This window comes from Palaemon carinicauda, chromosome 8, assembly GCF_036898095.1.
Source record: "Palaemon carinicauda isolate YSFRI2023 chromosome 8, ASM3689809v2, whole genome shotgun sequence".
NCBI classification, from domain to species: Eukaryota; Metazoa; Arthropoda; class Malacostraca; order Decapoda; family Palaemonidae; genus Palaemon; species Palaemon carinicauda.
In genome coordinates this window covers 153,860,414-153,878,033 of record NC_090732.1, presented here as the reverse complement: position 1 = coordinate 153,878,033, position 17,620 = coordinate 153,860,414, and the positions used below count along the sequence as shown (strand labels likewise).

The 17,620-nt window shown below is 42.3% G+C and overlaps 1 protein-coding gene across 1 annotated transcript in view; it reads left to right on the top strand.

Moving 5' to 3' along the window:
- Nucleotides 1-8,255: 8,255 nt before the first annotated feature.
- Nucleotides 8,256-17,620, top strand: part of LOC137645502 (repetitive organellar protein-like) — a 28,180-nt gene continuing 18,815 nt past the window's right edge. The window contains exons 1-2 of the mRNA XM_068378307.1: nt 8,256-8,312; nt 8,565-9,033. Of these exons, the coding sequence (XP_068234408.1) occupies nt 8,256-8,312; nt 8,565-9,033 (526 nt within the window). The remainder of the gene's footprint in view (nt 8,313-8,564; nt 9,034-17,620) is intronic.

Genomic DNA, 17,620 nt, shown 5'->3' with positions numbered 1-17,620 from the left:
ACTTGGTGGAACTTCTGAAGTGCCAGGAACACGGCCTTCATTTCTAGCAGGTTTATGTGAAGGTACTTTTCTGATTCTGACCACATCCTGAGGTCCTGTGGTTCAGAACGTGGGCCCCCCACCCTTTGTTTGATGCGTCCTAGAACAGCATCAAATCCAGGGGGGGGACGAGAAGATCCACTCCCTTTCGTAAGTTCTCGTCCGCCACCCACCACTGAAGGTCCGTCCGTTCCGCAGGACCCATAGGGATCAAAGTGTCCGGGGAGTCGTGGCCTTGACTCCACCGGGACTGAGTTGCCACTGGAGGGATCTCATTCTGAGGCGACCATTGGGAACGAGACGGGTCAGGGAGGAGAGGTGGCCGAGGAGACGAAGCCACGATTGGGCTGGGAGTTTTTCTCGATTGAGGAAAGGTCTCGCAACCTTCCTCAGCCTTGCTATCCTGTTGTCTGATGGGAAGGCTTTGTGGAGATTGGAGTCTCTGACCATGCCTACATATACCAGTTTCTGAGAGGGCTGCAGGGAGGACTAATCGAGATTTACCATGATCCCTAGATCCTGGCAAACTTTGAGGAGTCTGTCTCGGTGGCAAAGGGTTGCCTCCGAGTCTGCTAGGATCAGCCAGTCGTCCAGATAACGAAGGAGACGGATGCCGATCCTGTGGGCCCACGAAGAGATGATGGTGAATACTCTTGTGAACACCTGAGGAGCTGTGGAGAGACCGAAACACAGCACCTTGAACTGGTAGATCTTGTTGTCTAGGCAAAATCTCAGGTACTTCCTTGAAGACGGATGGATTGAGATCTGGAAGTACGCGTCCTTCAGGTCCAGTGTACACATGAAGTCTTGTGGTCTCACTGCAAGTCTGACCGTGTCTGCGTCTCCATACTGAACGGAGTCTGCTTGACAAACCCGTTCAGGGTCAAGAGGTCGATGACTGGTCTCCAGCCTCCAGACGCCTTTCTCACAAGAAAGAGTCGACTGTAGAAGCCTGGGGACCCGTCTACAACCTCCTGGAGAGCGTCCTTCTCCAACATGGTCTGGACTTCGGCCCGGAGGGCCTGCCCTTTTGCCGATCCCATGGCAAAAGAGCTCAACGACACTGGATTCGCTGTCAGGGGAGGTGGAGAGGCTGTGAACGGGACACGATAACCTAGAGTGATCACGGAGATCGTCCAGGCATCTGCCCCGAGTTGCTGCCACCTTGTCCCGCAACTCTGTAGGCATCCCCCCACTGGTGGACATGCAGGGGGATTGCCAACCCTAGAGCTTCCGGCCTTGGCTGGTACCTCTAGGGTTTTTGCCTCCCCTGGAGGACTTCTTCCCCCTTCTGCTCTTGACAGGAAAGGGCTTAGACACCTTGGGCTTCACTGTGGTCATCTTCTTTGTGTCCTTAGCCGGACGGGGCTGCTGGACTGCTGGAGGTTTGTAGGGCCTCGATGTCAGGGCCCTATGGATGAGGGAATCCTGGTTGGATTTCCTCCACCTCTCAGCAGCAAGCTCCACGTCCTTAGGCTCAAACAAGTTCTTACCAAGAACGGAAGATTGTCTGAGCCTGCTAGCCTCTGCACTGGGGACCTTATGATGGAACCTCTCGGCCACGGCGTCCCGACGCTTGAGGATCGTATTGGCCCACAAGCTCAAGACTTGGTGGGCCAGAAACTCAATGGTCCGTGTGCCCAAGAGTAGAAAGGTTTCCAGCGCTTTCCTGGTGCTTTCTTTGGAGAGGTCCTCGGACCGCACCAGGATGCCCAGAGACCCTAGCCAGATGTCGAGCCACAAAGTTGCCTGCATGGCACACTTGGTGACCTTCTCCTGGCTTAGGATCTCAGTGGCTGAGAAGGATACGTGCCGGTTGGAGTGTCTCTCAAGAGGGACTCCCCCGTGAGTTCTTCCACGAAGTGGTGTAAGGGAAGACTCAGACAGACTCCTCGAGGATCTCGAAGTACCTCCTCTGGTGGACTTGAGGAGGAGGGAGGACTCGATCTGCTGGAGGAGGCAAGCTCAGAGAGCTGACCCTCGACCTTGTCCCTGGCACTCTTCATCCCCTGAGACCAGGGCAAAGCTGCACTGGCCCTAGAGGGTTTCTGGGTGCCGTAGACGCGGTCCAGGACCGTGTCCTTCCCTTCACGAGGTGGGACCTCAGGGTCTGGAATCCCATTGAGGTTCCTCATGAGGGTCAGGACTTGCCAGAACGCGTGTTCTGACTCCTGGTGCTCTCCTCCTGAAGGACTGGCAGCGAAGTCTCCCATCCCCAGTGGCTCTTCCTGGGGGGACATGTGGATTTCCTCGACGGCTCTAGACGGTTCCTGCCTGATCCTTGCTGACGATTTGGGAATCGTCTTAGAGTCCTTAGGCTCCCTCCTGGGCGGGATACAGGACTTGAGCAGCAAAGGGGGGCAGGCTCTTCTCCACCTCTGGACGAGAAGACCTCTCAGGGAGAGGCGGAGCCTCCCCCATTGGTGCGATGGGGGAGTGGTCCGGCTCATCCGACTCTCCTGAGGAGGGGTAATCCTCCTCCGCAGGGGAGGGAGAGAAGGTCTGGGGGGGAGAAGGAGCCTTGCGCATGGATCTGCGCGGAGACAGAATAGGCCTCGGAGGAGGTTCCACGGGAGACTCCTCTCTTCCTCTTCAGGGGGGAGGAAGCTGCCGCTGGTTTGTGGCCCGAATCAGAGAGGGCGGGCTAAATAGCCTGCACAAGGGCTCTGACTAGGGTGCCGAACCAGGGCTGCTGTCTGACAGTCGCGCTGTCAGACACCCCCCTCTGGAGGGAAGGGGATCGAGGGATCCCTAGGAGGAGTCGACAAACGAGGGTTCACCTGCAGGTCTGAAAGAGAAGAGTCCCTAGACCTGTCAGGAAAGCGCCCCTCCTCCGGCGAGCTTGCTGGTCTGCGCTTGCGGGGAGTGGAACACAACGAAGAAGTGTCCGCCTGGCGGCGCTCGCGCTGGGACATCCTGAATTTGTTGTTCTCGATGAACTTGTTGAGAGGGGACAAGTCCAGAATGACTCTGAGTTTGTCAGAGTCCTTCTTGGGAACAGAGAACAGTCTTCCCTGGAACCTGGTGGACTTCACCCACTTGATCACCTTCTTGTTCAAGAGTTCTTGGACGTATTCTTCAAGGACGGGGGTGGAGTGTTGGAAGAATTGATGGAAGGTTGGAGGTGGTGAAACCCAGCTCCACCCCAGTCCGTTCTTGATGATGCTGTGAGCCCAAGGATCGAAGGTCCAACGATCCTGAAAGAGGCGGAATCTTCCTCTAACTGGAAGCACTTCATTGCTTCTGGTTTCCCGAGGGTTTGCCACCTCGGCCGTCTGCTCCCCTTCCTCCTCTCCCTCTGGAAGGGCAATGAGAGGAGTCTCTGCCGAAGCCTCTACCTCTGGGGCAAAAGGTAGTGGATTGCCTTTCATAGGCAGAGGTGAACACTGGTGACTGGGCCACCTCTGGCTGAGGGACCAGCTGAAAGGTCTGTTGGGGCTGAGCCACCTGGGGAGTAGCGAGTGCCGGAAACTGGCGCTTAGCCTGTTGCTGCTGAGGTCTAGGCTTATTGGATTTCTTCTTAGGCTGGGGGCCCTCATACTGAGAAAATTTCCTCTTTCTCGACATGCCCCACTAGTTGAGAAGGTTCCGGTTCTCAGTGGCGGCTCTGTCAACTATCTCTTTCAAGAGATCATCGGGGAAGAGGTGTTTCCCCCAAATGTTGGAGGAGATCAGTTTCCGGGGTTCGTGTTTGACAGTAGCATCCGTAAACACTAATTCCCTGCAGGCTCGCCGAGCCCTGATGAAGCTGTAAAAGTCTTTTGTCAGGGTAGCGAGATGGGTCTTGGCTAAGACCATGTACATATCTGGGGTCCAAGTGTCCCCGGCCATTGTTTCCAATTGCACTTGGAGGGAAAGGGACGCGGCCAGTCTCTCTTTCGTATCCAGCTCCCGACGCAGAAGGTATTCGGAGAGCTTAGGGAGGTTCTCGTTAAGCTGACGTCTTGCCACGTCAGCCTCTAACTTTCGTACCGAGAAAGTTAACTGGATGTCTTTCCAGTTTTTGTCGTTGGGGGGTAGTGCGAGGGAGAGGGGCCTATATTCCTCCAATGTAGGGCAAGGTTTCCCTTCCTCCACCGCCTTCAATACTGCCAGCAAGGACTTTTCTGCAAAGGGGAAGACCATGGTGGCAGGAGCAAGAAAAGAAGGATGTTTCTTGCTGAGGGCCGGCACCTTGGAGTTGGTGTAGCCCTTGCTCTTAAGGTTTCCCGCCAAAAGAGATTGAGCCTTAGCAAGGTCAAAGACTATGATCTCCTTAGGCTCGGTTTCCTCCTTGGAAACAGGCTCGGACTTGAGACGGATGTAACAGTCCGGGTACGCCTCGAAGCTAGGCCAAAATTCCACCTCTTCAAGGGGGACAGCGCCTAGTTTGTCGTTGACGAAGAGTCGTCCACTAGTGATTGGCATGTGCTCGGCATGCCTCCAGGGGTTGGCTACTGAGCAATGGGGAAGATCCTTGATGTTGATCTTCCTGCCCGACTGTTTCGACAGACTGAGAATCTCCCTCTTGAGGTCTTCTTGTCCTCTTCGATACCTTTCGTTCAGGAGGGCCACCAGGCCCTGGATACTGTCCTGGTTCTCCAGAAGCGACGGAGTAGGGGTAGGCGTTGACGATGTAGAGGGGACATGTTCCGTTACAACAACGGAAGTGACAGGGGGTGCAGGCGACCCCGCCCTAAGTCCGGAACCTCCACCTGCTCCTCCTCTTCTTGACCCTCGGCCATCAGGGTCCTTTCGGTGGTGTCTGATACCTCCGGCATCTGTTCCACCTCGTCAAGATGGAAGTCTTGCAGTGCATCCGAAACGTCAGGTTCCACCGTTAGCTGGACGCAGAGGATCTCGGCCTTTGGGATGACAGCATCCGCAGATGCCTTTGGAAAGAGCAAAGCTCTCATCTTCTCACTCGGGAGATAGGGCCCCATGGCGCACCCATTTGCATAGTTTCTCTCGGGCAACATCCCTGGCCTCCGCAGAGGGAGGGTCCTCGAACGCTTCGTGGAGCAGGTCATTGCAGACAGTGCTGACCTGCGGGTCCCAATACCGAAGAGTCCCTTTGGTGACAGAACAGCTGGCGTGGGTTCGGCACAACAGGTGGCCGTAGAAGTCCTGACGCAGAACGTTGCAGAAGGCGCTCTCACACCGAACATATTCCTCTTGTAAAAGAAAAGGGGAATAAGTATGTGGAAGTCAAATACAATGACTTAAAGACTTAAAGTAATCTTAGATTAGCATTAAAGTTATTTTACCTAAATATAAGATTCCTCTTCATGTGTAAGCTTAAGATAGTAAGCTGGAAAAGAAGCAGAAAAGACAAATACATGTGCATCCCGCCCAGCCAATTGCCGTGACCCCACACCAAGATTAATTCTAGGGACTCTGAAGAGCCTAAGAGATCGAAGAGATATCCACAATGGATAAGCAAAGCTAAGTCTTCCTCTGGAGAATTAATCATGGTGAGAAGGGGAGGAAACAGAGTTAATTCAGTTTAGGATAAGAAAAGGGGGGGGGGGGGGTTGAAGTAACCCCTCCATAATCAGGTGGGTCCCGGCAAGGGACTGCGCATGGATGCACATAGTATGCTGGAAATAGTTTACTGCATAACTATACATCATAGATTTTCGTCTAGGGTAAGCACTGTACCATAGACATACCGGCTATCATATATAGCTATACAATAGTCGCTGCCGGCCTGGTAATATGATTAGGTGGTCCGGCAGCGTGGAGGCATGCTGGAAGCGCACCGGGCGCCGGCGAATCTCCATCAAGGGTGGGAACCCCCTCCCTGTCATCAGTCTATGTAGCAGAGAGAATAGGAGCTTCAAGGTGATGGCAGATTGCCGGCATCCGGCGGCCCCCGGCAGTCGGCAAGCGACCGGCGAAGGTATTCCAGCACTGATGTCAATCAATGAGACAGAGTGGATACTAGGGTACCCCGACAGCTATTGCCGGCAGGGTAGCGGCAGTGGACCAGCACTGATAGGTAGAGAGAAAGGGTAGTGGAAGAGAGAGGAAAGGGTAATTCGTTACCCCGCCCTCATCTTCCTCCAGAAGGAGTGTTCAAATGAAAGAGAGGGGGGCAAACTTTCATCCAGCCGCAACAGAGCCGGCAGTCAGCAGGAATTGTGGGTGACGGCCCAAGGGAGGACCAGAGAACACTCTAAGATAGGGAGGTCTTCCGCCGGCAGACAGACCACTTAGGCTATCCCATAGTTCGACTATATGGGGGAAGCGAAGCAGCTCGGACCCACCCACGAAGGTACCAGGCCGAACCCATAACCCGCTGGCGTACGGTGGAGTTGTAGGGCGGCGGACAGGGGTGTGATGGCTAAGCCAACACAAAGGGACAGAGGGGGGAGGGACGAGGGTCCTAAGGGGGAGCGTGAGGTAAAGCGTAGCCTTCACCAATGCTCCAGGGGGGGGGGTGTTCTGTTCCGGAAACAGCCCTATCCCAGGTGTAGGAGACTTCATTCTCCAGCCTAGGGTACGTTAGTTCAGAGAAGGTACAGTACTATTGTAATGTCCTAAACTATAAAGAAACAGAATCCCCTGGCCTGCCTAACCTAGGCTAAGGAAGCGAGTCCCGAACCAGGGAAGGCAGGTGTAGGACAGGTCGCTAGGCTACAGGGAGGAAAGGGTCGAAACCCTACCAAATGTGGACTAGGGGGAAGGGCAGGGCCCTTCCACCTTCGCCAACTAGCAAGGCCCCAATAGGAGAGTTCATTCACCTAGAGGGGGACCTGGGGGCGAGCGACAGTTACTCTGAGGTTCTGTCCCAAACTTAAAGCTCATGTACTATGGCTAGGAGTGGGGAAAGAAAACCCTAGCTTAACCTCACTCGAATACGATTCGAGGTAAGGAGGGCTAAGATGTAGCCTAGGCTACCTCAGAGGGAGGAGATACCTTAGGTAAGGTAACTGGGAAGGATAGGAAGTATACAAGGCCATACGTTAGGTGAGGGGCAAGGGAGTCGACTACCAAGATCAACAAGACCCGAGGCGAAAACATATGTGCAATCACTGAATCTTATATGTATAAATGCCTAAAATCTCCATTTCATAAAATAAAACTAGGAACACTTATTATATCATGCATGAGAGTAAACAATTACCACCCAGGCTATCAAGTCTAGGGGCTAGGCTAGAACCCTAGCCTACGAACGGCTACCTATGCTCGCCGAGAAGGATACTATCGGCATAATATAACTAATTCCTAGCAATAAAGACTAAATAACTAATGACGTCTTACACGTTTGGCCAATCACAGCGCCTATCCACTATGACGTCTTACAGGTTTGGCCAATCACAGCGCGACAATACATTTTCTTACCCAGGCATTTAATTTCGTTCTTAGACATGGAGGCCATAGCAAGCACGTCATCTCATGTTGCACAAGAAGTTGAAATTCCATCTTCTTGTCCTGACTGTTTCCTAACTTACAATGAATTTGTTGTAACTTATTCGGGTAATATTGAAAAACTAGTGGATTTGTGCCAGAGACACAATTTAATTTTACAAAATAAAAATTGTCCTGCATGTCAAGGAACCTTCGCAACGGCTTCACGTTTTCCTCAAAGCAGGAGCACATCTTTATGAACCAACAGTTTAAGGTAAGCTTCATTAATTTATGGAGTATATTATGATGGTGATAGTATAACGATGTATACAGCAGTACCATCACTTTGGATTTGGTTTGATGGATGTGTTAGGTAGTGGCCGTAAGGGGGGGGGGGTCGCAGGGGCTAGGCCTAGGTAGGGGTACAGGGCCCTAGGTTAGGTGGTTGTATTAGGTTCGGTAGTGACCCGAAAATCACTGTGGCCTTAAGGGAATATCTACTGAAGTCATATATACCCTTAGGAAGCTACTGAAGGAACCTTCCATCAGGACGACATGGCTTGAGCCCCCCAAGTTTTACTGAAATCCTAGGCTAGCCTAAATTAACCTAGACTATGTGGAGGGCAAATGTATTATTTGCAGTGAAATCCTGTAAAAATACAAATATTATAATGTAAATATTTTCTAGACCACCATAAATAGCACATGTTTCGGCCTACTTTGGATTTGTTAAGAACACTGGTAAACACAGCTAACATACATCATTTATCTATCAATTACGTTATATACATATAAAAGGAACAGTCTATTTCACATAGGTAACTACTTACCTTGCAATTAGGTCATTCCATGGGCAGAAATTCACATATTTTCATATTTCAAATATGGAGAAACGATATCACTTAACGTTACAAGACGACATAGTGGACATTGTCCGTTCAGTAAAGTTCGTTTTTATATTTTTGAATATATGAAAATACCATAAAAACATTACACGCATGAAAGTTTATATTTATTAAAAAATAATTATTCATCGTGGATTTAGGAATTTTTAATGCTATAAAATTTATCAATATTGAAAACAAATTAAATTACTGAAACCTATCATATGGAACGAATCCATGTTCTGGATTGACAGAAAATTTATCACAAACCCACATAAGGCTATTGTGTTATGAACATATTTCTTACAGTGTAGGAATTGCAATGATAAGATCAATGACAACGAGAATGCAGCAAACATACAAAGAAAATTATTGGATGAAGAAGTCGTAATGTCCCATCATTTTGTTCAGGTCTTGATGAATAAAATAGAAGAAAAGGAGGATAGCATGGCGGAAATAAGAAATAAAGTGCAAGAAACAAGAGGTGAGATGCAAGAATCAAGAAATTTGATGAAAGAATTAAAAAATGAAAAGAAAAGGAATGAAGATGACATAGATATGAAGCATAAAACTGGTACATATGCTGAAAATCTGAAATCAAAGAAAACATTGATTGTAAAATCAACTGATGAGGTGTCAGCAGTTAATAATAAGAAAACAGTTATGACCAATATAAAAGCCCAAGTTGAAAGCAGTGGTGAAATGAAAGATGGTCACCTGATCATAAAATTTGCTGAAAAACAGAACCTGGAGCAGGCAAAATCAGAATTGGAACAAGGTAATGTAAACAAGATCACAGTTGATGAAAAAGGAAAACTTAAACCGAAGAAAAAACTTACTAATGTACCAGAAGATGGTGATGATATTATTCAAAGTCTGAAGCTTGAGAACCAGTGGCTAAGACGACACATTGTAGAAAATAATGATCTGACTATCATAATGCAAGAGAATTCAAGAATGGATAAACAAACACTATATTATAAAATGTACACCTAAGATACGTAAAGCAATCTATGAAAATGGAGATAAACTTAGTACCACATAAAGAATATATAATGTTTATGACCATTACATAGCCTACCAGTGTTACAAATGCCAGGAATTTGGGAATAGTGCAGCAAATTGCAAGAATAAACAGTCGTGCCCCAAGTGCGCAGAACATAAAGCGGGTCATTGCAGTATTGTTGAAGTTAAATGCATAAATTGTGTGAGAAAGAACTATGGTGACACATAACATAAATCCTACGATAGACTAATTTGCGGAGTTTATAAACAAGAAACGATAGACTAAACTGCGAAGTTTATAAACAAGAAATAACAAGAGCCAGAAACAATACTGACCATGGCTTCGATTAAGAAAATATCATGTAATCTAATAAATACGCAATCCATTGGCAATAAAACTCATATCATTAAGGAAGTCTTAAGTGATCAAGATGTGGATATTTGCTTACTAACTGAAACTTGGTTGAGTGGGAATGTGAGTGACAGATCGAAAATAAATGAAATGACACCTAAATCTTATAACTTTTATCATGAACCAAGAGAAAACAAAAGAGGTGGTGGCATTGGAATATTAATTAAGAAATCATATAAAGTTACAGTAAGAAAACATCTCATAGTTAATTCATTTGAATATATGAATATTAAAATTTTATCTAGAAATGTAAATCTACAAATAGTTATACTCTATAGACCACCGTGCAAAAGCAAAAGAATGTTTCTAGATGAATTTAATAACTTACTAGATACATTGAACGACAATAGAAATATAGTTATATGTGGTGATTTCAACCTACATCTTGTTAACAGAGTAGACCCATATGTCAATGAATTTAGAGAATTGATTGACAACCACGACCTTGAAAACATAGTGTCTGAACCAACAGCTCAGTCTAATCATATACTAGATCTAGTTATAGTAAATAAAAACATCATCATCATACTAAATATGGAGATTGAACCTGACTGCTCTATATCCCCAATGCATAAGTTAATGTCTTTTGAAATAGATGTTAGAAAATATAATGCAATACAGAAGGAAATCACATACAAAATTAAGACCAACTTTGATCCAAAAGAGTTCATTGAATAAAGCCTAGCGGATATAAAAGGGATAACACCAGTCTGTAACTGTGAAGAGAAGCACACCCTAGTAGAGACACAATCCTGTGTAAACTGCAATACTAATAGAAGTAAAACAATAATTGCAACTAATTATAATAATAGGTGCCCAGAAAAAAAATAATTACAATTAAATAAAAATCGAATTGTTTTGATAACGAATTACACGAAGAAAAAAAAGAAAAAGAAAAATGGAGGATAAATGGAAAAGAAATAAAAATAATGAAAACTGGCAACGTTACAAATCAGCTAGAAATTGCTACAATTACATTATCTTAGTTAAAAAAGGCCTATTATAAAAAAGTGTGCAATGAAAATGACCCACGAAAATACATAAGAACATAAAGAAACTATTAGATCTAAAGACAGAAACAGTATTGCCTGACATAGCTAATGATCCTAAATGCCTAGCAAATTATTTTATTGATTATTTTGAAGAAAAAATAAATCAAATCTACTCCAGTTTTCGCAACATCAGCACAACAGAACGAAGGAATACATCAGCAACAGGTGTAAGTAAGCTAAGGGTATTCAAAGAGTTAAGTCAGAGTGATTATATGAGAATAATAAAGAAAGGAAAAAAAAAAAAAAAAACCTATTGCGGAAATTACCCATTTCCAATTGACGATGTAAAAGATGCAGAAAATTTCACCAGACTACAAAAGACCTACTGAAACATGGTAAAAATGAGTAACACAGGCAGTTTTCCCTGATTGTGAGAAAGTTGCATGTATCAAGCCTGTCTATAAAGGAAAAGGTGATATAGACAATTTAAGTTCATATAGGCCAATATCAAATCTGTCATATTTTTCGAAAATTATTGTTCTGCTGTACATGAGCAAACCTGGAAACATCTGAAAAAATCTAATGCCATACCCGATGATTAATCTGCATACAGAGAAAATTACTCCACAGAAACAACAGTGTTAGCGATTAAAAATGACATAACAGAAATTATAACAAATGTCAAGTGTTGCATTCTTGTGATGCTTGATCTAAGTGCAGCGTTTGATACTGTAGAACATACATATCTGATGGAAGACCTTAAAGCTGTGGGCATCGTAGAAAGAGCATTTGACTGGTTTGTGAGTTATCTTGAAAACCGCAAAGTTAAAGTAGTAACATCAAATGTTGAATCTGAGACAAGAAAACTAACCAAAGGGGTGCCTTAAGGTAGAGTACTAGGTCCCCTCCTGTTTGAAATTTACACGATTGAACTGGCAAATATACTTGAAACTCACAGAGTTGAGTTTAAAATATACGCTGATGATACACAATTCTATTTCCCAATAGAATCAGTTGATGAAGCTAAAAGAAAGATATATGAAATAATGAATGACATTGAGGCTTGGATGTTAACAAAAAAGCTCAAGCTCAATGAAGATAAAAGTGAATGTATTATTTTTGGAAATGAAAAAGATATAAAAAGAATCAAATGCTTCCAAGGAATTGAAATAGGTCAATCGATCATTGACCTAAAGAAATCTGTCAGAAATCTTGGAGTAATCATGGATGATAGACTAACAATGAATGAACATATAAATAATATGGTAAGAAATTGTAACTATCATATTAGAAACATAGCATTTATCAATAAATACTTAAATGAAAAATCTACGGCTATACTCACTAATCCCCACATATTTTCAAGAATTGATTACTGCAACTCACTGTTCTATGGCTTACCAAATTATCAGCTGAAGAAGATTCAGAAAGTACAAAACAGAGCCGCTAGATTGATAAAAGGACTACACAATAGGGATAGAATTACCCCTGCACTAATTAAATTACACTGGTTGCCGCTAAAGGTGAGAATCGAATACAAGCTACTCTTACTAACGTTTAAGATACTGAACCAAAATAAACCAAAATATCTAAAAGAATGCCTGAAAAAACTAGAACTAGAAACAAATATTACCATAAGACACATGAGTGACAGACTATCTGAACCAAGAACAAATAGTAAATTTGGTGAAAGGGCTTTCAGCTACTGTGCGCCTAGACATTATAATAAACAGCCAACTGAAATGAAGGATCTAAAGGGAGCAATTGAATTTAAGAAGAAACTGAAGACATTACTTTTCACAAGATCATATGATTTGGAAGATGCTACAATCAAATAATTGTATAAGTTATAATGAAAATATTTTGTTAGATGATTGATATGGACCCGCCCGAGAAGTAGTTCACTCGACTTCATTGGAGGGTTGGATTTATACCCAAAACAAGTAAACAAGTCAGTCTCCAAATTCACAAACCCAAAATCATCAGCTGAATAAGAAATGAAGAACCCAGGTCGAACAATTTGGTCACCAGTCATTTATTATCAATTATTAATAATGATAATTATTATTAATAATTATTATTATTAATAATTATTATTATTAATAATTATTATTATTAATTATTATTATTAATTATTATTATTAATAATTATTATTATTAATTATTATTATTATTAATTATTATTATTATTGATAATTATTATTATTGATAATTATCATTATTAATAATTATTATTATTATTGATAATTATTATATATTTATTAACCTCACCCAAGTAAGAACTATACTACATGATTCAATGAAGTATTATTCTAAAACACGTACAGTGATTAGAATTTTTAACCCAGGGGTTTACATTATTTACTATCGGTCACAACAAGTAGTTTTTTAGGCATTTGGAATGAATAATTTCTTGAAATAGTAAAAAAAGGCCTTATAAAAATTTCAGCAGTATTGACATTATCATATATAGAAAACGGAGCAAAGTCCTTTCTTTCCTGAGTAAGAAATAAAGAAAACGTACAGGAAGGACTATTATAAAGATCCATCTTTGTGAGTCATGCGTAATTTGAAGAACAGTTGGGTAATTTTGTATATTATTACATCGTGTGACTACGCACAAGAAATATATGATTTCCTATAGCAAATAAAGAGATTTAACCGATTTTGATGACCATTTCAATCGCAAACAAACAGATCAACCAATTCGGTTAGTTATAAGTTGACGAATTGGTTGATGTTATTACGGATGAAATGAATGAGAAAACCAGTTAAATCACGATATCTACTATAGGAAATCATATATTTCCTGTACGAAATCACACAATGAAATACAATACAAATGAACCATATAAATATTAACACTGTGGACATATATACTGAGTTAAAATATATAAACAACAGATGTCGGGGACGATAACATTAGCAACGTTACCAATGGTTGACAGAACTACCAACGGTGACGAATGGTACACAGTGTTACCAACGGCACGATGTCTATACTAGAGGTAGAAATAAATGTTTCCATACGTAAACTAAATAATACTACCATAAAACTATTACACAATAAATAAAGAGTACCAAAAGGCCACAGAACCTAACAAACCCACCTAACCTTGCCTAGAAGTACCCCGGTCACAAAACACATATAATAATAATGGGGGAATGACTTACCTTGATACACAGTACTACCAACGGAGACGAATGGTACACAGAACTACCAACGACACGATGTCATTACTAGAGCTAGAACTGCTAAATATCTCCTCAGATATATTCAATAATTTCTCCATATAACTGGTACGAAATATATAAAAAGTACAGAAAGGCCACAGAACCTAACAAACCCACCTAACCTTGCCTAGAAGTACCCCGGTCACAAAACACGAATAATGACTATTGAGGAACGACTTACTTTTATGAAGAAAACGTCGAAACTTGCTGGACTTGGAAGGAAGAGACAAAAGCGCACGACACTAGGGGCAGTTTAAACGTTGAGGAATAACATTGTGAGATTTAAGAAAATGGTCAACATAACCTGAATTATCAACAAAATCACCATGGAATTGAGCCACTGCTTTTAGATACGGAATGCTGCAACCGGTACAAGTTTCTATAATATGTTCCATCTCAAAATACGGGAAAAAAAACGCACTAGTAACGAAGGACGAGTAACTAGGTCAAAGGTTAAAACGGGAAAGGCAGGGGAACAATGGGTCGGAAAACAGCGCATACAGAGATAAAGGAAGGGGGGGGGGGGTAGGGAGGTATCTGAATAGGCCTAGAGTGATGATTGGTTAAGGGAAAAATGAGGAGATCATACCGAGAATTAACTGGATAAAAAAACTAGTCCAGGGTAAGTATTTATGTGAAACCGGGAAGGGATAAAGAAATAACCCAACAAATAAAACCAATATAAGAAGGAAAAATGGAATGAATGATAAATAATATTGAATGGGAATAAAAAATGAGAAAATAACACTAATAAAAAGAGTAAAAGGGGGAGTGGAAACTCCTGCGCAGGGGGCGGGGGGATATATGCGCAGATCGGAAACTGATGAAACGAACGTATGTACAAATGGGAAAGGAAATAACAAAACAAATAAACCCAATATAGGAAGGTAAAATGGAATATATGATAAATTATATTGAATGGGAATATAAAATGAGAAAATAATACGGTAATAAAAAGAGTAATAATGGAGAGAAACGAAGGACGGAAGGTGGGGCGAACGAACAAACGAACAAATGGGTGCTAATGTTAGCATGAAACGCTAACATTTGATCTACATCAGGTATGGAATGTTAACATTTAATCTACATCAGGCGTTGGCAGCACTGGTTACTGTATTACTACAAGAAATAACCTTTGAAACGGCTCCTCCCAAATATATCCAGGTATACTGATTTGTCTTTTCCTACGGTTATAATAAATACCAGAAAGAAATGTATAGAGAAGAAAAGGACTGAATTACGGTTATATATCGATTCCCCAGTATGTTTTCCCCACCCAAAACCCCGAGTTCCCACTGGGGGTCCCCCATTATCGGCGGATATAGATGTATATATATTTCTGTAACTATTCATTTGCGACGGGAACGAGTGTTATTTTCGAAGGGAGCGTAATTTTTCCTATAAGAAAAAGTAGTTGGAATACTAGGATACATTGAGATGTAATAATATACAATGAAACCAAAAGGTCATTGATTCTTTACCACTGTAGCCCCTCATGTACTTAATTATTACAATAAAAGTACAAAAACACTGAAATATCATAATTAGAGAATTTTCTGTAATAACGTAAGGCTTAGCCTAACAAATTGGGTGATTAACAGTTTTCACTGTAGTGTATTACACTTTTTACTTACTTTACTTTTGGATGACACTCTTGGCCCTCTTTCTGCCGAAGTCGGTAGCTACAGAGGGCACGACGAAGACATCAATTTAGACCTTGTAGAAGGGGTCCATCTCACCCGATTGGTAACAATCAACAAAGATGTGCGTCTTCAGTTTTCTCTTGAAAACATCGCAGTTCAAGCTCTGCTTCACCTCTAAGGGGAGCTTATTGAAAATTCTAGGAGCGCTTCTTTCAAAGGCTCTAGTACCAACATTGGTCCTGCTTCTCAGTTCCTCGAGACGATATGGATCGTCACTGTGTCTCAAGCTAACTACAGTATCAGGGCGAAAACTCTTCAACATATTTCTCATATACGAAGGTTTCTCAAATTTAAGTGCTTGGTACGTTAGGACACAAATCTTGAAAATAATCCTCGCTTTTATAGGCAACCAGTGGAGCTCGATAAGCGTTGGCGTGATCCTCTCACGGGGGACAGGCCTTTTATTAGTCTAGCAGCTCTATTAAACACATTTTGTATCTTCCTCAAATTGTAGTTTGGTAAACCATAGTACAACACATTACAATAGTCTAGCCTGCTGATTACGTAATTGTGTATCAGCAATGTTAAAGTTTTTGTGTCAAGGTATTTCTTTAAAAAGGCAATATTTCTCAGGTGATAGCTTGCAATTCTGGTTACTCTATTTATATGCTCATTAAATGACAGACCGCAATCGAAAACAATACCTAAGTTTTTGATGGGATTTATCACATCAAAATCATTTTCAAGCACTCTAAGTTTCACAATATCAAGTCTTCTCAAATCATGCTTTTTCCCAATAAGCAAGACACTCCGTTTTACTATCGTTTAACTTCAACTGTTTGGAATTCATCCATCTTTTAACATCAGTCATGACTTCCTTTATTTTCCTTTCTGTGTCCTCTACATTACTCAATGACAGGTAGATTTGGGTGTCGTCAGCAAACAATTGAAAGTTCACCCCATGATTCCTCAGCAAATGCATCAATTCAATAGTGTAAATACAAAACAGGATAGGGCCCACGACACTTCCCTGTGGGACCCCCCTGGCCAGTACTTTTGTCCTGGAGAAGGACCTGCCAATCTGAACACAAAAAGTTCTGTTTATTAAGAAAGTCTCCAAGTAATTCAGCGCCTCGCCCTTAATACCAATTGCTTTGAGGTCGTTTAGTAATAATCCATGTACGACGGTGTCAAACGCTGCACTCAGATCAAGCAATACTAGAATGCCACACATTCCCTCATCCATCATAACCAGCAGATCGTTTACTATCGAACATAATGCAGTCTCCGTAGAGTAAAATTTCCTATATGCCGACTGATTATCAGGAAAGACATGGGCTACTTCAAGATAGTCCATCAACTGGTCCAAAATTACATTTTCAATTATTTTCGAAAGAAAAGACAAGTTAGATGGCAATGTTAGATGGCAAGTTAGGGCAATGTAACATAGGAAATCAACTACTTTTTCTTTTAGAAAAAATTACGCTCTTCGAAAATAACACTCGTTCCCGTCGCAAACGAATAGTTTCAGAAATATATATATATATATATATATATATATATATATATATATATATATATATATATATATATATATATATATATATATATATATATATATATATATATATCCTCCGATAATGGGGGACCCCAGTGGGAACTCGGGTTTTTGGGTGGGAAAAACATACTGGGGAATCGAAATATAAACGTAAAACAAGCCTTTTCTTCTCTATACATTACCTTCTTGTATGTATTATAACCGGAGGAAAATACAAAACAGTATAACTGGATAAACTTTGGAGGAGCCGTTTCAAAGATTATTTCATGAAAAAATACAGTAACCAGTGCTGCCAACGTCTGATGTAGATCAAATGTTAGCATTCCATGCTAACATTAGCACCCATTTGTACGTACGTTCGTGCATACCAGTTTTCGGTCTGCGCAAATATCACTCCCCTGCGCAGAAGTTTTCCCTCCTCCCCCAATTACTCTTTTTATTATCGTATTATCTCATTTTATGTTCCCATTCAATATTATTTATCATACATTCCATTTTATCTTCCTATATTGGGTTTATTT